This window comes from Pocillopora damicornis, chromosome 14, assembly GCF_964200805.1.
Source record: "Pocillopora damicornis chromosome 14, jaPocDami1.2, whole genome shotgun sequence".
NCBI lineage: Eukaryota > Metazoa > Cnidaria > Anthozoa > Scleractinia > Pocilloporidae > Pocillopora > Pocillopora damicornis.
In genome coordinates this window covers 17,044,516-17,064,919 of record NC_142683.1, presented here as the reverse complement: position 1 = coordinate 17,064,919, position 20,404 = coordinate 17,044,516, and the positions used below count along the sequence as shown (strand labels likewise).

Sequence of the window (20,404 nt, the reverse complement as noted above, 5' to 3'; positions counted from 1 at the left end):
TCATCTCTAGGGGTTTGTCTCAAGTTGAGTGATGCTTATAATTCTCATCATTATTCTTACCCATGTTGTCACCTACATTGTTAGCATTATCATAACTATTGAAAATCTACAGATTTGAAATCTCCAGATCTTGGCAGCTCTGACTATACACGAATAATTATTAACTACGACCACAGACTTTGACACCCATTTTTTAATTTTTTTTCGAATTATTCTATTTTTTCTTTGCAGCCACAGCTGATGTTTGTAGGAATGAGGGTAATGAGGCCTTCAAGAAAGGAGATTTCATCAATGCTATTCATTTTTACACCAAAGGAATTAAAATGAACTGCAATGACAAAGAACTGAAGGCCAAACTGCACAACAACAGGGCTATTGCACATTCTAAACTTGGTAAGATAATGAGAACTTTAATATGCATTTTTTTTTCTATTTTGAAGCTATTAAGAGCGACGGTCAGGAAATATCGACCAAAATCTTAATTTCGTGGCAAGAGTTGAAAAATCGCTTTCTTTCGTTTTTTGTCCATAAGTAGCTTTTAGGTAGATAAGATACCTGATGTGGATTGTTCCCGCCAAAAGCTTTTTATTTTTTAGAAAAATTAGAATATCGGTTTTTGTGGTCGGAGTCACAAAATTGGCTAATCATTTACGTGAAATATGCTTACATCAACTTGCCTCTCGTTCGCAAACAAAGTCGCACGGAGAAATTTGGACACTTTATTTCCACAGAATCACTGTTCTTCTTTTACTAGAAGATTCTTTTAGAGCAAAAGCGACACTCGCTGAGCAGAAATTATTCAAAAATGAGGAATAGGTTTTATGGATAACAAAAACTCCGTTTTGTTATTGATTTTCGACGGCAATATTGCACATGTGGTATAACTCCAAATTGACTTCATTCTAGTTAAATCCCACATTTAGACATACATCTAAAACATACCTGGGAATTAGCTTGGGTTATTGAAGGAATCTCTATAAGGCGGTATCGAAGTTAAGGAATTTTCATGGTGGGTCGACGGTAATTGTGTAAACACTTCCAGTTTCGAAATCCATGAAAGTGGATATTTGATCCCCAAATACTCATTTTTCTTAATCCTTGTAGGTTTTACAGTTGCAAAGTTGCGTTTCTACTTAAAGAGTGAGATAGAAAAGCCAAACTGGGTGAGTTTTGGCCATTTTGAAACGCTAAACTCTTTGTTTCGTGACTAAACGTGATAGTGGGGAGTCGATCAGTCACGGAATCACAATAATGACAATGCATTTCTTGACGGCGTATGAGAACAGTGTAAGGGTATAATTGAATGAGTAAAACAGCAAGTTTTGGAAAATATGGCTCTCAAAACTCGGTTGCCATGGTAACGTCAATGCTGACGTACAAGTCACGACGACTTTAAAATGTCCCCAGATGATTTTTAGGAAAAGTCGCTGGGTTTGGTGCTCAAAGCTTGAGTGGTTTCGAAATTGATCAACTTTTAAGCAAAGGGGGCTTCAAACCTTTCCCGGTCTAAATAGGGTTAAGGGTGTGAATAAAATAGAAGAACGTATGGAATGCCACGAGTAAACGTAAAAGCTAAACCTCGCTCAACTTTTACGTTTACGTGCGACCTTTCAAACATTGCCTCTATTTAAATTACGCGCCTAAAAGCTACGTGTGTATGCACGTGAAATTTACGCGACAGTGGGAATCCACCCTTATTCACCTACCTAGACGCGAGCAGTAACCAATTAGAGAGCACTCCTGTAGTAGGCAGTCGAGTAACATTCATAATACACCTACGCCAGGCGCGCAACAAAGTTATTTCCCTTTTTCACTTTCTTATTTTACCTTGAAATCAGTCTTGAGGTACCGCTTTGCCTCCTTTAAAGCTTCCTTTTGTGTTTTTGCCTATGTAAGACCCATTCCGTTTTCCCCGAGCTGGTGCACAACGTTCACAAGATCTTCAAATGCCTGCGCACCAGAACAGCTTACGTAATCTAACCCTTGCAATGACTTGCGAGTCGAAGCGGAACAAACATGCAGAATTCTTAGCAGTGTACTGCGACTCATGGGTGTGAAATCATGCTCGGAAATGGAAATGCGCTAATTTTGCATCAGGTATGAATAACTTCGTTTGTGCATTGGTAGGCACCAGTTTTCCACTGCCATGGACTGCATCATGCTGCCTGGCGACCTTAAACCGATAACTTGTCAGGCCTGGGATTCACCGTTGAATTGTTGCCAAGCTAACCTTATCAGCCATTATGGACAATATCTGCCTGCGAGAATCCCTTTCGTTTGCATTTTTGTAGCGTTTTGCCAGCGTGTACATCAATTCTTTATCCAAACCACTAGAACAAGTGTGATTTCCAGTTTCATTTTGTTCTGAGGACATAATAGATTCCCAGAGAAGATCTAGATCATTAGGCGCTATTTCACCAAGAACAGCTGAAACCGCTTGCTTGGCTTTGCGCCAAGGTGGTCAATAGGTTCTTCCGACTTCATTCCTGTAGTGCTTGTCTCGGTTTCTTCTAGGAGGGTTGATGGTAAATATAATGACGTTTCTTGCTCTAGTAAGTCATGTGCTACCACCGAACAAGGAGTACTTGCAGCAATTGGAAGGTTACACATCACGCCCTAGACAAGGACGCAAAATAAATATAACGTAAACTGTATTAAAAAAAATTAATTGGGTACATAATTATCAAAGTTAACCAACACTTAGACAAAGATCAATAATCCCTCCTGATCTTTGTTGCTTTATTATGAACTAAAAATAAAACCTTTTTTGCTGCCTTCATTTATGATAAAAAGTGCCTAATTTATTACATAAAATACCTTTCATTATAACAAATAAGTACGAACTTTAAAGCGAGTAGTAAAGGAACCCGGAGTGGTATATTGGAAACCCGAAACGTTTTTCTGGGCGTTATTCACCGTATCCTTAACCTTGAGAAAATCACATGAACTCGTATCCCTGACGGTATAAGGTGGAGGGATGCGTGTGTGTAGGAGGGGGCAAGTGGAAGCAAAAATGCAGTTTTTTTTAAATGAACCCTTTATTCTTAAAAGAACAATTTGGCCTCAGCTTACCATCGCGGACTACGTGGTCTTTAACTTGTTGCCACTGCTTCAAGTTCTCAGATTTTGGTGAGAATAAAAATAGAAAATCCGCTGAATAAATTTCAACTGTGTGCAGACGCAAGGGCGACATAAAATGCACGGGGTATTAAACCTCTTCATTATCTGCGGAACTCAGGAAAAACTGACGTAGAAGGCACAAAATAAGCATATGGCATTGTTTTCTTGGATACCAGCACACAGTCTGAGGTCTACGAAATCGGTTGATTTGTGCTCTCTATCCCTATTCGTTACATTTCAAGGAAAGGCAGTAAGGAAACGGGGCCCGCCCATGCAGATTTTGGGATGATAAGGTTGTAGAAGTCCTAAATGTAACAACTGTCCTAAATGTAATAAAGTCCTAAATGTAATAACATTTGGTCCTAAATGTAATAAAGCCCTAAATGAAATAACGTTCGGTCCTAAATGTAATAAGGCTCCTATGCAATCGTTTAACTGCGCTAACGTTGAGATGTGAAAATGACAGCTGTTGCATCAAAGAATCATCTGACCAGTATTCATGGCATATTGCGGGCTCACTGATATTAATCAGCGAGTTTTTATTTGCTAAAGACGTAGATTGAAAAGCCCTGGCTACAAAACCTTATATTGATACTGATGTGCTTTTGGCAGCAAATTGACGGACGCAAAAGCAATGAGAGCGCTGACCAATAGCTCTCTTTATATCATTGGCGCAGACTCTTAAGTGTAACAGATTTTGACGATATACTTCTGTCATCAGTGCTGAAGTTAATATTTCATGAACCGAATTACAAGGAAAAGGAAGTCCACCGACTTATACGTTAGACAAATTCCGGACTCGGAAGTGCATTTTTTGTACTGTCTTCCCTTGCCAGAATTGTATGGTCTGCATAAAATATATTCATATGCGTTATTGACCAAGCGTGAGGTCAAAATAGCTGGATGTTGGCCGACTTCTTTTTTTTTTTGCGTTTTTATTGGACGGAGACGAAGTCTCCGTCCATAAAAAAGAAGAAAAAGAACGAGAATAATACCCAGAAATCTTGACCATACAAGCTTGGTCAATAGAGTTTATATTCTCCCGGCTTAATCATTAAAGGATTCATTGTATAGCAAAATATTTCGCTTTGATAAGAATCAAGAATGGCCTGTTTATTTCGAGAGCCGATAGTGAAAGCCAACTGTGCTTGCAGCACAATAAACCCAAGAAGGTCGTTTATTTTTTTCTATGTTTATGCCAACATTGTCCGAAAGTTACGAACTTTGTAAGTTTTCTTGCGTGGGATCAATACGGGGAATTCCGAGCGGGCGAGGGTGGGCCCATCATGCCCGCTCAGGTAGCCAATCAGAACACAGGATTCACTTCATCTTGCCCGCGTGCGCTGCTAGCTTTATGATAAAGTGACTTACAGAGCAAGATGTCTACTGACCAATCATATGTTATCCCATTTCACGATCAAAGGTCTCGACATGTTGCCTTTTTTCCACGCAAGAGTGAAATTGAACCATTGAGCTACAATATTCAACACAAGATGGTCAGTTGATGGTCTAATGAACCATTCATTTTTTTTTCCCTTTAGCCCTTTATGACAGGTTCATCAGTTCCCGAACCGAATTATTGGGAAAACATATATTTGATCTCAAGTTTATATTCCATTTTTGTTGTCGTCATCTCTTCTCCCCGCCTTGAGGGGAGAAAATGAATAGATAAATAGATGATGAAGAAGAAAGCTCAGCAGTTTCCATTTAGTCATATGGTACATGAACTGATTACTGAGGTGGAGTAAAGCCATAGAGGGCTAGGAATGCAATATCCCAGGTTCAAAATTGAATAAATCAGGATAGTCAGTCTTAAAAATGAACCCAAATGCTTCATTGAAATCAATTGACACTAAATAACATTGATGTGCAAAATTTCAGTAACACAACTGATAATAATAATTTTCTTTTGGATTAACATGTGACACAGCGAAATCATTCAAACTGCTCTAAAATGTTGCATCACTACTAAAGACTTTAACACGAACGATAACGTCAACAATAGCATGCTAGTTCATCATCAATTGTAGTCAATTTCTTGTCAAAAAAAGTCTTAATGATTATGTACCAATCGATTCCATCTTATTGAGCTTCCAGCCAAGCACTAGCCCACTTTGGGCTGGAAATGATTTTCTTTAACTCGATCAATAGACCACTTTAAGGACCATACTTCGACTGCTGATATTTCTTATGTCTAGCAAGTAGAAAGACGCTGATTTATATCAGCGAGCCCGTAATGTGACATGTATACTGGTCAGCGGTTTTTTGGTGCAACGGCTGTCACTTTTACATCTCATTGTGGATGTCCGCCATAACAACAATGCACCGAAGGAGTTAAACGATTGCACTGGAGGCTTATTACATTTAGGACTAAATGTTATTACATTTAGGACTTTATTACATTTAGGACCAAATGTTATTACATTTAGGACTTTATTACATTTAGGAAAGTTATTACATTTAGGACTTCAACAAAGGTCCCTATCCATTTTTTTTTTTTAAATCTTTTTTGCCCCGCGGGTCTTGTTTGGTGCCACTGTTAATAACACTATTTCCATTGAGTGCCAGTTCAGAACTTACAGAAGTCTCAATGGTCTCAGTTTCCTCGTAAGAAAGGTTCTTGGTCTCCGGAAGCTTTGTGGGCAGCTCCCCTATTTTCTGCATGTCAAGATAACCCGGCAGTTGCGACAAATATCTGTTGAGTGAATCGATGGAAAATGCAGGATTTTGCTGATACGATATAATCACTATTCTGAACAACTACGGTCTTAATTTACACAAGTAAGGGAACCTGTTTTAAAAAACTTAAATGATAGATTTTCCTGTCATTTCCTATACTTCAACTCTTCAATTCCCTACCCTTTGATATACCTGAAGCCTGATAAAGGTACCCTTTAAGGGCTGAGTCTCCCTGTAACTATCTATTAGCCATCAGGGAATCTGCTTTAAAAAGCTGTAATTTTAGGAGTCCGGTGAAGGCTTCTAAATTTACCTTTTTGCTGCTTTAATCACTAATATAAAATGTTAGAATAATGAAAGGAAAAGAAACACGTAAATAAACAAAGGCTATTGAATTTGCGACCGTCACGGCTACTTGATTATTGAAAAAGTCAAAACAAAAAAAAAAGAAAAGTGCTTACAAAGTGCTTTAATTGAAGTGTCAGATTGGACCGCCATTTTAGATCTGGTCTGTTTGGTTGAAAAAGATGAAAAATGATGTATACATACCTGAATCAACTGGAATAAAAATTCCCAGTTTCTTCCATATCAAATAACAAGCACTTTTGCCAAGTCCTCTTTCTGCCTTTGCGTTTTTTGGGCTTGTCCGCCGTGCTTCGAGATTGGCGGAGGAACTCAGCACAGATTCGATCCTCGACGCCACCCAATACCAAGGGATGAGCGGTGCCGGGGACAAATCGTTAATTCCGAAAGGTCTAACTCCGAAGAAAAGGATGTAGGTACTCTTCCCAAACTAAGTTCGATTTCGGTTTCTACGTCAGTTATTAACAAGGAAGACTTATGACCCGCGATGTCTCTTTTGCAGTTCAGAAATGGAATAACCTCAGTTGATCTGCTCCTATCTCTGGGGTCATAAGAGCAAGAACCGCCGACTAAGGAGCTAAAAGAGCACTTAACGTCCCTGATGACACAAAACTGGCAAAACAAATTCACCCCAACTTCGCTAATTAAATATTTCCTCTTTGCATTTAATTGACTAATTCAATTTACTACGGCTAGTAAACTGATTCGAGCTTTAGCCAACTCTGTCATTTCTTCAACAAATAATAGAAATGAATCCTCACAATTAAAGAAAATATCAATTTAAAAAAGCATCTATGATTTTTGTCTTTCTGTCCCGATTCTTCTGAAACCAAAGGAAGCGGAAAAAACAAGTATAAAAGTTAAACAGGTTAGCCGAGAGCTAATCAAATTACATCCTGATATTTATCAGGGAAAACATCTAACACTGAAAAGGAAAACTTCCACCTTAACAAAGAGAAAAAATAACCTCTCTTTGGCAGATTACCTTTTTTCAATAAAAAAGGACGAAAAGCTTACACCAGAATCGTTTTCAGTACGCTTTCGTGTATATTCCGGCCTGCTGTGTAAAAACTCCGCTTAACGTTACGGTCACACAACAAGAATTGTTTACTCAGCCGTTGTAAAAAAATTTGAATGAATTACTGTCATTTCAAAACCTTCGTGTGAGGCACTGTAAAGAAAACTCATGCTGATTCTAACTTATTATCAAGGAAAGCCTTAAATCCCTCTAATGACATAGTTAAAAGGAAAATCTGAATTATACCACATAGTGAAAAAAACATTTGAATTAAGGAGGTATTTGCGGGATTTTTCACGTTTGAAAATACTGCACTTTCCTGCGCGTTGTTTGCTATTTATGAACAACAATAAAGATAAGTCATATAGTTTCTGGGAAAGTACGACACTCACTCTATCAAAATTCGGTGTCATGATCCTTTGAATCGTTTTTCCTTGAAGACCAAAAGTCAGTGTAAAATATCAATTTCACACTTCCTTGCGGGACCTTTCGGGATCGTCGCGGGTCAAATTTGTTTTTCTCAGTTTTCTCAGAATTAAAGCGCTCCGGAAGAAAAAGAAATACATTAAATTTCTTCTATTCTTTGTAGCTTTTTACAGTCGGAAAATAAACGAAATTCATTTTTCAACTCTTGCCACTCAATGGTCGATATTTCCTGACCGTCGCTCTTAAGTTGTCAGTAGTAGTTTTCTGAAAAAGGTGATGATTTTGAATGCATGCCCGGAAAAATTTACATCTTATCTTGGCCTCTCAAATATACAAAGAAGTAACCTCTTACCCCAGATATCAACGAGCATCACAAGTTTTTCCCAAAATTATCGTAATGGTAGTTGGTTTGCAACATGTATGGTTAATCAGAGATATTTATTTCAATAACAGGAAATCACCAGGATTCACTAAGGGATGCAGAAGCAGCCATTGAGTTAAATCCAACTTTCCTTAAGGCAATTGTGAGAGGTTAGATATGTTAGCTGTGCTATAATAATAGTAATAAAAAAAGAACTCAACACTCTAAAGTTAAATGAGGTTAAATGGAGTTCAATCTTGTCTCAATTGACTTTAATTAATTATAAGAGGTCGAGACCACCCTGATGTACATTTGAATCCAGTTCTTGACTGCTACGCCATTACTTCCATTAATCATGATGAGAATATTATTTTGAACGGGATGAAGAACTCAATGCGGAATGCAAAGCAAAATTTCAGCATGAATATTTTAGTTCCTTAAGTTCAATGAGTCACAGGTGTCCGATATGTTAAGAGCGTGTCCACGAGAGCACCGGAGAGTCGTGCTACATGCCATCTCACCGATTTCAATGAAACTTTGCCAGTTTAAAGGGTCTACCCCAAAACTCAAAAAGACAAACTGGTTTCTGTTTTGTTTTTTTTCTGGGGGGAGATAGACAACCCCCCCCTTTTTTTCTTAGTTTTCACCAAGAAAATCGCTTCAAATAGGTAAAATGTATGAAGGTCTTACTACGATGGTATTTAACCAATTACTTTGAGGATTTGCACACATATTTTTACATCCTTAGTTAATGTCTGCTGCAAGCATCACTCAGTTTGATTGACGGCTTGTCAATCAACGGAGGCAAATATACGACTGTGTTTTTAAACTTTTCGATTCATCCAAATATTTGACAACTTTGAGGTCAAATATCTCCCGTTGCCGGAAAGCTACAACACTGATCTTAATTACCCTTTATAACCCATCATTTCATCTCTGAAAATCATCAAAAAAATCTTTGGGTACTACCGTATTTTTGCCTTGGATGCCTTTTAAAATCTGCGACTGTGACAAGTTTCTCCTAACTACACCTGTCACGCACTTCTTGCTCTCGGCGGTCACTTGACCAAATAAACCTACATTTTTAGCTCTTTATACAAGATGGTTGTTAAAGAAAGGTAAAAAATGTGAAAAACTTTCGAGATTTGTTGTAGGAATGGAAAATTTCACGTTTAGAGAGATGCATGTAGACGAAAAATCAATGGCAAAATCGTAGCGTTTCTTTCTTCAGTCGTTTATTACTTTGAAGATTTGCTAAAATCAGCAGATATGGCTTTTGTACGGCTCAAAACATTCATTAGTCTATAATTTGATTGTTTAGCATCATCATTGCTCATTTTAGGAGATTTTAAAGTCACATGCTGCGTGTTGGTTGATATTACTACATGTTCCAGTGTACTACAACTTCGGCTTTTACAGACGAGAAATTCTGCGCTCTCGCTCGAGAGCAAATATCAATAGTTCTATCGGACTAAAAACTGTGCTTCTATCCCGAAAATAAAATTCAAATAGTGTTGTCGTTGTCACTTACCGCCATCGAACATTTCCATGCAGAACTCCGCTAAGCTAACATCTGTTGTGTGACCCGAAGACTCTCAGTAGGAATTATTCAAGCGCGTTGTTCATGCTGTCTGCTAAATAACAATTTCAGAATAATCTGCAGATCTCTATGATTATTTGCTTGCTTCGATTGTAAAATATCTGCATATTTTTTTCAAGCATTCTATTACTACATATAAATCCACATCTCTCTAGATCGAGTGTTGCCGGGTTTAATTGTGTGACTTGTAAAATTTTAAAATAAGAATGAGCCAGCAGTAATTTGACGAGTAGGCTTCCTGCAAATTTCCCTTGATGAAATCCCAAGACATAGCCAGTTGTTTTCGTGAGCAAAGACAATAAATGTGAAAGAAAAGTGAGATGCAAATGTCTTTTTTTTTTTAAGCTTAATAGCAGCTGTACCCTTTCCTGCAGTCTTTGTCTAAATTTTGCAAGGTCCCTCCTTATCTTCTGCCTTCTTCGGTCAGTTTCGAATTCTGAAGCTAGATCATTAGCATCGGCCTCTCCGTCCTCATTCATATTTACAGAGGGGGACCTCATCAATAAAGCAATTTTTGTTACGGCAGATAACCGGCTGAAGTATCGAGCGATTTGCTGCTGTATGAACCGGTCAGTCTTAGACAACATTTCTGACTGGTGTCGTCTCTTAAACTCTCTCGATATTTGGGAAATCACATTAGAGGCGGTTGCCTTACTAGTTTCCTCCCTTGTCCAGCACACGTCTAGGAGATAATTCTCTGCTTTCTGAGAAAAGGTGGCTGTTTTTTGTGTTTTCCAAAGAGCCTATCCAAAGTCCACTTGGCTAGTTAAGGATTGTTCGTCAGAATTTTTACCTGAGGTCCGACCTTGAACGTAGCCACCCCCTATAGAATGGCAAGCCGGTCTTAGTCCATTTCCTCTTGATCTTATCCTAGGGGAATTTTTTTGTTTGTCTTTGTCAGGGTACATTTGGATGGCAGCCAATGACTGAAACGTCCTGATACATCCTTCTTTTAGTAAGAATATCTCGCTTTCTTGTTCCGTCTATGACGGATTGGGTATAGTTCTCGCGATGACCCCCGTTCAGAAATCTGTGCACGTTGCTGATAACCACCCGCTTCTACTATTAGTTTGCTGAAGGTTTCTAATGTGATGAGCCTAGTGAGACCCTGAGGTGCTTCAAACCGTGCCAGTTGGTCTGCGCTATAAACTTGTCGCAGTTCTTAAGTCAGAGGGAGGATCGCCCACCTCTATCTATGTGAGCTCCTCTACAGAACCTGCGTATCCCTAGCAATCATATGATATAAAGTTCATCTCAGTCACAAATCACCAGTTAGGAAAACTGATGTTCAGATAAGCGCTCTTCTTGCCCTTCCTCCTTATTCATTGCCGACTTTAAGATAGCAGCTACAGTACGCGTTCTATTTAGGTTTACAGTCACCTTGCCGCCACCAGGAAGACTCGCCACCAGCTTTGATTTCTTCTGCCATCTGCAGATTCACCTCTTTCTCACTTTATGTCACCGATTTTTATGAATTTTATGCATTTACGAACCCGAAGGTTTGAATCTCACACCAAGTTGTGCACGATATTTGAGGTACATCGTGAAATCGCGGCCTTCGTAATCTCCAAATAAGCCAACACGCGCTAGAATAAGCTCCATCTCGGACGAAACGCATGTTTTGGGATACACCGACGTCTCTCAAATGTTTTTTTTAAGCTGTATACCCACGAGTTTAGAGGTATGAGCTGTTGCCGTCCCTGTCCAGCGCGAGAAAAATTAACATTTGGTTCTACAGTTAGTTGCAAAGGAACAAGACAACTGCACCATCTTGACTTTATCAATTCGAGTGTTAGATTGAATTGAGGGCTTTTTAGACACTCGATTTCTTAGATGGCATCACTATGAAGACGTAATAGAACTGATACACCTACACTACATAGGATTAAAATGTCTGTTGCGCTGTTGCGAGAAGGAGGAAAATATTACCGGAAGTGTAAACTCTTTTTAAAAAGAGTTTCAGAGACGTTTCAGAGATGTCTATCTTTGATCGGCTGTAACAAAAAAATGACCCCCACTTAAATTTACTAGGAAAAATGAACTTACCAACTCCTTGTTGAAAAAAATGGAATTCATTTGACCGATACGCCGGTTGTTTCAATTTTGCTTTTTCCTTGGGCTGCTATAAACAGTTCATAAATTGACTAATGAATAAAATGTTTTGAAATACCGTTCGGAATTTGCTTTTTTTTTCTGCGTGCAAATCAAGGGTAGACAAAGTTTTTAAAACATTTGACTAGAATTTCATGGAGTTCACCTCGATAATTTTCGTCGGCCGGAGTCAAGACGCGCTAAGGTAAGGGACATCGCCCTCCAGTAAAATAATTTTCCAAAGAATAAACGTGGCAAGCATGAGGAAACGCACATTTTTTTTATCATTGTGATCAAAGCCCAATGATGTACCGAAATGGGTACTTACGGTATCAAACCATCGATTATGACAGGGTGAGCTTAATTTTTCTGTCGAGGTCGACGTGACTTCACATGAAAAGCGTTTTTGACGGAACAAATTAGTGAGCATCACTGCACGAACTGAGAAAGTAAAAACTTGTATTTATCTCTCACGCGTTTCGTCTGACAATAGTAGACTTCATCAAGGATTTTTTCAAGTAGGGTAAATAAGCTTGCTCATATACAAATATTAAATAAATTGTCTCTTTGCTATTGAAGCCAATGGATAGAATTCGCCAGGTGCGCCTACGGTGTTATACATGCGTGACATTTTCCGGACGTTACATGTACGAGTACGTGATCCGTTTGAGGGTCACAGATTTAGGGTAAATATTTCACCCCTCAACATCACGCAATGTCTCTAGTTTTAGAGGTCTTAGAACGTTTCATTATATGGAGTCGCCTTCTGCGGGTAGAAGGCTACAAGCGAATTTCTCAGGCGTAATTGCCTTTGATTTCTTAATTGGTGTTGTCGCAAACCTAGTTTTTGGGAGTCACGAGACAAAAAAAACTTATCAGGACCTAGTTTCATGTTCTAATGGAAATAAATAGCAAATAAAAACACATTTTCTTGTGAAATAAAGTCACAAATGACGGGGGTTCTCTGAAACAAATAGTGATAGAAAAGGATTTCAGTTCTGGTCAATATTGACTTTTCACGGCCTACTTCCAAATCTGAGGGAACGCACTGAGGGAATAAAAAAACATAAATGTGTGATAATGCAAGCAAGAGAATGAAAATCCAAATGAAGAAAAAGGAGAAAACATAGGAACCCGTGTTGCAGCGTGCAGATATCTTTCGAGCCAGACCTACACACCTAAGCCCGACACCACCCAGAGAAACTCGAAAGAGTCCTGTATATGAACTAGCTCGCACGTGCACGCAGGAAAGGCCATGACAATCAGCGAAAATAATAGCAAATGCAAATGATATTTGCAGTCAAAAAACAGAAAAATAAGATAACAGAAGGATTAGGAACTTTCTAGAAGTATCTTCTTGAAAAAAAAAGATGAACAATTTTTACTTCTCATGAAAGGTCACGCAGTAACCCTACAAATACTATTCCTATACGTGGAATTTCTTGATGGTGGAAAGTGGAAAAAACATTTTCCAGTCTTATTTTCTGCAAACATGGCGTAGTTAATGAATTTATGGGGCTATTGATATTTCCTAACAAATAAGGGGGGCAGAGTTTCCCGTCATGCGCGGTATAGAAAAGCCGAACTTGTTGCACTCGGGAACTTGTACGTCAACAAGCAGGCGACATGTGACTTTAAAATCTCCTCTCCTGTTACTGTTTCCTTATTGTAAACTGTGCGATAATGATAATAGACGATCAAAGTATAGGCTAATGAATGTTTTTGTTCTGTACAAGAGCCCTATGTCCTGATTTTAGCAGATCTTCAAAGTAATAAACGACTGAAGAAAGAAACGCAACGATTTTCCCATTGATTTTTCGTCAACATGCATCTCTCTAAACGTGAAATTTTCAATTCCTACAAAAAATCTCGAAAGTTTTTCACATTTTTCACCTTTCTTGATCAATCATCTTGTATAAAGAGCTAAAAAATGTAGGTTTATTTTGTCAAGTGACCGCCTAGAGCAAGAATTGCGTGACAGGTGTAGTTGAGAGAAACTTGTCACAGTCGCAAATTTTAAAAGGCATCCAAGACAAAAATACGGTAGTGCTCAAAGATTTTTTTGATGATTTTCAGAGATGAAATGATGGGTTATAAAGGGTAATTAAGATTAGTGTTGTAGCTTTCTGGCAACGGGAGATATTTGACCTCAAAGTTGTAAAATATTTGAATGAATCGAAAAGTCTAAAAACACAGTCGTATATTTGCCTCTGTTGATTGACAAGCCGTCAATCAAACTGACTGATGCTCGCGGCGGCCATTAATTAAGGATGTAAAAATATGTATGCAAATCCTCAAAGTAATCAGTTAAATATCATCGCAGTGAGAGCTTCATATATTTTACCTATTTGAAGCGATTTCATTAGTGAAAACCAAGAAAAACCGGGGGGTGGTCTATCTCCCCACGGAGAAAACCAAAACAGAAACCAGTCTGTTTTTTTTTAGTTTTGGGGTAGAGCCCTTAAACTGACAAAGTTTCATTGAAATCGGTGAGATGGCATGTAGCACGACCGCCCGATGCTCTCGCGGACACGCTCTTAAGTCACTATCTAGCTGTTTTAGAAAGAAGGATCAGGACTTACCTAACTCTTAGTGTTTTTGTGGGAGTTGTTGATCCCAATTTAAGTGTTCTTAGAAGTTTCAGTTGTCTGTAAAGCTAAATAAATCTAACTGAAACCTAGGGCCTGTTTATTCTTTTCCTTTTAGTTTCTTTGTTTTGTTTTGTCTTTTTTTTTTCTTCTGGTCTGTAATGATCTCAATGGTTTCAGGTTCTTTTCTCAGAATTGAGCTACAGTAATAGTATGCTTCTTTGTGTTGTTGCCTACAGGAGCCGCTGCTTGCGTTGAATTGAAGAGATTTGAAGAAGCAATCAGTTGGTGTGATAAGGGACTAGTTGTATCCTTTGAAGGAATCGTTCATTTTTAACTGTGGGTATAAAAAAAAGTTTCCACAATTTGATGTTTCAAGGGAGAAAATACAAAGAAGGGTATTAATTATGATGGGAACTTGTCAGCTCATATACTTTAAGTGTGTGTGATTAAAAATGTTAAAATGGACTATTACATATCAATATGATCAGAAACATATTCTTTTTTGTGTTTTGCACATTTTTTACCCTTAACATAAAAAAGATTGACAAAAACAATAGGATCTTGTTGTCATTAAGACTTCAGTCTGTCAGTGAAGTGGGAGAAAAGTCCATGGAGGAAAAAGATCCTATTAGTTATGACCATGGTAGTGCAAGTTCAGGTGATGTCAAAAAAGTCATAGATCTCTATAATCGGGGAGAAGAAGCCATAGAGTACCTCAAGCTATATCTTAAAAAAGCTAAAGAAGTAGGAGACAAGCATGGGGAGGGTAACGCTTATGGCAATCTTGGCAATGCTTATCACAGTCTGGGTGATTTCAAAAAAGCCATAGAGTACCACAACCTACATCTTAAAATAGCTAAAGAAGTAGGAGACAAGCATGGGGAGGGTAACGCTTATGGCAATCTTGGCAATGCTTATCACCGTCTGGGTGATTTCAAAAAAGCCATAGAGTACCACAACCTACATCTTAAAATAGCTAAAGAAGTAGGAGACAAGCATGGGGAGGGTAACGCTTATGGCAATCTTGGTAATGCTTATGACAGTCTGGGTGATTTCAAAAAAGCCATAGAGTACCACAACCTACATCTTAAAATAGCTAAAGAAGTAGGAGACAAGCATGGGGAGGGTAACGCTTATGGCAATCTTGGCAATGCTTATCACCGTCTGGGTGATTTCAAAAAAGCCATAGAGTACCACAACCTAGATCTTAAAATAGCTAAAGAAGTAGGAGACAAGCATGGGGAGGGTAACGCTTATGGCAATCTTGGCAATGCTTATGACAGTCTGGGTGATTTCAAAAAAGCCATAGAGTACCACAACGTACCTCTCAAAATAGCTAAAGAAGTAGGAGACAAGCATGGGGAGGGTGGTGCTTATGGCAATCTTGGCAATGCTTATTTTAGTCTGGGTGATTTCAAAAAAGCCATAGAGTACCACAACCTACGTCTTAAAATAGCTAAAGAAGTAGGAAACAAGCATGGAGAGGGTAAGGCTTATGGCTATCTTGGCAATGCTTATTTTAGTCTGGGTGATTTCAAAAAAGCCATAGAGTACCACAACCTACATCTTAAAATAGCTAAAGAAGTAGGAGACAAGCATGGGGAGGGTGGTGCTTATGGCAATCTTGGCAATGCTTATTTTAGTCTGGGTGATTTCAAAAAAGCCATAGAGTACCACAACCTACATCTTAAAATAGCTAAAGAAGTAGGAGACAAGCATGGGAAGGGTAACGCCTATGGCAATCTTGGCAATGCTTATCACCGTCTGGGTGATTTCAAAAAAGCCATAGAGTACCACAACCTACGTCTTAAAATAGCTAAAGAAGTAGGAGACAAGCATGGGGAGGGTAAGGCTTATGGCAATCTTGGCAATGCTTATTTTAGTCTGGGTGATTTCAAAAAAGCCATAGAGTACCACAACCTACGTCTTAAAATAGCTAAAGAAGTAGGAGACAAGCATGGGGAGGGTGGTGCTTATGGCAATCTTGGCAATGCTTATCACCGTCTGGGTGATTTCAAAAAAGCCATAGAGTACCACAACCTAGATCTTAAAATAGCTAAAGAAGTAGGAGACAAACATGGGGAGGGTGGTGCTTATGGCAATCTTGGCAATGCTTATCACCGTCTGGGTGATTTCAAAAAAGCCATAGAGTACCACAACCTAAATCTTAAAATAGCTAAAGAAGTAGGAGACAAATCCTTTGAGGCAATGGCCTACTGTTCATTAGGATGCGTTTTCGAGTTGCAAGGTGGACTGCCAAAAGCCGTTGAACATTACCAAGCTAGCAAAAACGTATTCAATTCTTTGAGAGCACTTCTAAAATCTAAAGATGAGTGGAAAGTTAATTTTCGAAATCAGTATCAAATGGCGTATACGGGTTTGTGGAGAGTTCTCGTAGAACAAGGTAATGTAGATGAAGCCTTATTTGTTGCTGAGAGAGGGCGAGCTCAAGCTCTGACCGACCTCATGGAATCCAGTTTTTGTGGTGGAACAAGTCACCACAAGGGAGAAGATGAAGATTTCACAGTTTTAAAAAACGTTCCATCAAACACTGTCTTTCAGGCAGTGGACAAAGCTAACGTCAATCTTTGGGTTGTTTCCGAAGGAAAACAAGTTCGGTTAAGACAAAGTAAACTCAAAGGTTTTGTTTCAGAGAATAGTGGAGTTAGCCAGTCCTTTGAGTCCTTCATGCTCGGTGTCTATACACAACTTGGTGTTCGTTCTAATGTGAGATGCGAGAATCGATCTTTGGATGCTTTGAGGGGGAGCCGTTCAAAAGTGGACGAGGAAACTAAAGAAGACAGCCCTCGACCTCCCATCCAACAAAAAGAATGCTTGAGCACTTTGTATGATACCGTCATGAAGCCAGTGGCTGACCTGGTTCAAGGGGATGAGCTAGTCATTATTCCCGATGGACCCCTGTGGCTTGCTCCTTACGCTGCATTGAAGAATGGTAATTCTAAATACCTGTGTGAATCGTTCACAATCCGACTCGCTCCATCGTTAACAAGTCTTAGACTCATCGCCGATTGCCCAGATGATTATCACAAAAGCAGTGGCGCGTTGCTTGTAGGAGATCCGTGGGTAGCCGAGGTTACTAACAGCGAGGGAGAGAAAGTCCTCGAGCAACTTCCGTGTGCTAAAGAAGAAGTAGAAATGATCGGAAAAATTCTGAATATCACGCCAATCACTGGCAGTCAGGCCACGAAACGTGAGGTGTTGAAAAGACTCAGTTCCGTTTCCTTAGTTCACTTTGCGACACACGGATGTATAGAAACTGGCGAAATTGCTCTTACACCTGACCCAGACCGAATATCTACTGTGCCAACGGAGGAGGATTACATTTTAACAACTGGAGATGTGCTGAATGCTCAACTTCGGGCCAAACTTGTTGTGCTTAGTTGCTGCCACAGCGGCCAGGGCGAAATCAAGGCTGAAGGTGTGGTTGGCATTGCGCGCGCTTTTATGGGGGCTGGTGCTCGGTCTGTTGTGGTGTCCCTGTGGGCGATTGAAGACGAGGCTACTCTTGAGTTCATGAAATACTTTTATCAACAACTTGCAGGAGGTAAACGAGCAAGCGAGTCACTGAACCTGGCCATGAAAAGCCTCAGAGAATCAGACACGTTCTGCGACATCAAACACTGGGCGCCCTTTTTGCTGATTGGAGATGACGTCACTCTTGACTTCATGGCAAAGGAAAGAGAAAATTTAAATATGAAATCACCTAAATGAAAACCTTTTATTTCATCTCAAAATGAATGACGCAGGAACTTGGAAGGTTTAAATGCTTCTCTATTTTGGCGCTTTTTGGCTGTTTTTTATTATTTTTCACTTTTTTGTTAAATGGAACTTGAGATGTGTGACTTTACTTTGATGAAGAAATAAAACAGACTATTTCAGTATATTTTGTTCAGTGGAATTGCTATTTTTTTACCTTTACAAATTTAGATGCTTGCGAAGAGAACAAGATGCAACAAGGCTTTTGTTGTTAATGCCTGAAGTTGTTGAAGGCGACTACGAGGTTTTCGTTTCGCCAAAATGACACTCAGATCTATTCCTTTATTGTAATCAGTTGTGTGTAAAATAATTTAAGGGTTTTTTTCTTGTACACAACCAGGAGCTTGTCCACCGGGTTTTAATTACGTTGATACTCTAAGCTTTTGATAAGCAAAGAAACAGTTTGTCATTTGCAAAAGGTGGCGAAATTTTAATTTAATAAATGTGATTTGCAAAAATTCGCAGCGATATGTGAATTGATCTTAATGGTTTTTCTACGTCATAAATTACTTTGTTGCAATTTGCAATTATCTTTACAAAAAAATTGATTATCATTTTCAACTTTTTTTCAATTCATTTTAATGCAATCCAATTCCATCAGTGCCAAGATTGCCATTCTAAGCTTAATTTGAAGAAGCAATTATCAGAGATGATGTTGTTGAATTTACTGACCATATGTTAGAGACATTAGACCTACTCTCAGGGGTGTGGCCAGCCTCTAGTCCCGTGGGCCCGGCCAACAATTGTTTTCCGCCCACTTGACTTTTCTAATATGACTCTTACAAATGTTGAAACAAAAATTGAAATTTCCCAGGAAAAAGGCCTACAACAAGTCAAAGAGCTGACTACAACGGCCTGCTTTCAATCAAACAAGTTTGATGAATTTTAGTCCGTTTTATCAAACACTCATCTGTTTGTTTTAAAAAACCACGACAGACAAATTGTCCATGTAATCTAAACAAAGGAAATAGCGAAGCAGAGTTTACTTTAACTGAAGTTTCCATAGCTGTGACTTTTAATGTATGTGACATGGAATTTGTTGTTTCTAGTAGGAAAATGTTTACGCTAATAAATTAGGGAAACAGTTGAAGTAAGCCATGTAGTCCTCGATGGGAATTATTCTGGTGAAAATGTTTATGAATAAATGTAAATGTAGTTCGCAGTAAAAAGGTTGACGGCTTCAGGATAAAACTTGCATTTTTTTAAAAATTTCCAGTTCAAATTTTTTTCATGGCTTTAAATTTACCTTAGTATAATTTGAAGATGTCGGATGATATCTTTCTTAGATTTAAGAATTTATACTCAGGTATTCCGAGCACGCTTTGTGATTAGAACCCGTTATGTGGTCAAAAGTTTAAGGTATAATGTATCACGGCTGTTTTAAAAGAAATTTTTGTAAAATCAATCTTAATTTTTGGCAGGTTTTCATAACTACCATTGGTATATGCTGGTATAAAATGTAATAGTTAACCTCGCACACGGTTGAATATGATGTAACGTAGGATTTTAACAACAAGCTGGGACAGTTTTAACCAAATATGCTTTTTATAATGTCAGTGTATTTCGTGTGAATTGTTTTGATGCTATTTGTATTTAAAGTTGAAGCTATTTGTCCATTTACCTTAGTTTATACATTAACTCATTAACTCCCAAGTTCTGAAGAAAAATTCTCCCAACTGATAAGAATGTGTTTCTTTGTCGCTTCATTCGGGGAATTCGATGAAACATAACGTTTCTAGTGAAAAATAATCCTCCAGTTTAGATTTCCTCTAATTTTTATTGACACCATGTTTGTCGGTGCATTGATTTTGTGAGGAGAATTTAAGTTATGATCAGTCTTGGGAATAAATGGGTTCATTTTAGTGTCTCTGTTTAGCGCGTACTTTACTTAATGCCTTGAACAATTTAATGCAGTTTGTATTGTATTTTTTTTTACTTTTTTGTGTAAGAGAGGTATACAGCGTCTAAAATACAAAAACTGCGTTGATTTTCATTGTCTGTCTCCATATTCTAGGGATTCACGTGAGATGTAGAGAGAACAGATCCTATGGGGACTTCAATGCTTATTTTGACCCGTCAAATTGATAATCTTTGCAGCTGACAGTGTACTGACATTCCATGTTTCAAGCCCCCACCCACTTAACAAACGCTCGTCGACTCTTCGATTGTCTCTCTTTCACTGGCTACCGTTCTCCATATTGTCACACGATTTTGAATGCCGACGGACGTGTTCATACTGTTACCTGTGTGCGCCCTTTTTACCTTTATCCTCACACAAGTTTTTACACCTTTTCACATTTGCGCATCTCTTTTTTCTCCTTCCTTTGGTTCCATTCCCTTTTTTTCATCGTACTTTTCCTTTATTCCCATTTTTACGC

General features: G+C 38.6%; 1 protein-coding gene and 1 long non-coding RNA gene across 2 annotated transcripts; one reads left to right on the top strand and one right to left on the bottom strand.

The window, feature by feature from the left end:
• Positions 1-406: 406 nt before the first annotated feature.
• LOC149034780 (uncharacterized) lies at positions 407-6,964 on the bottom strand. The gene is made up of 2 exons (XR_016183081.1): positions 5,701-6,964; positions 407-2,616 (listed from the first exon to the last, which is right to left on the bottom strand). It is a non-coding gene; the product is annotated as an uncharacterized LOC149034780 (long non-coding RNA).
• A 7,817-nt stretch (positions 6,965-14,781) lies between these two features.
• Positions 14,782-20,019, top strand: LOC149034779 (uncharacterized). Its single transcript, XM_089194363.1, has one exon. The coding sequence runs from the start codon at positions 14,859-14,861 to the stop codon at positions 17,979-17,981; it is 3,123 nt and encodes a 1,040-aa protein (XP_089050489.1). The 5' UTR covers positions 14,782-14,858; the 3' UTR covers positions 17,982-20,019.
• Positions 20,020-20,404: the final 385 nt, after the last annotated feature.

Excerpts from the sequence above, each read along its gene's own strand:
- LOC149034779 (XM_089194363.1), top strand. The coding sequence starts at position 14,859 with ATGGAGGAAAAAGATCCTATTAGTTATGACCATGGTAGTGCAAGTTCA.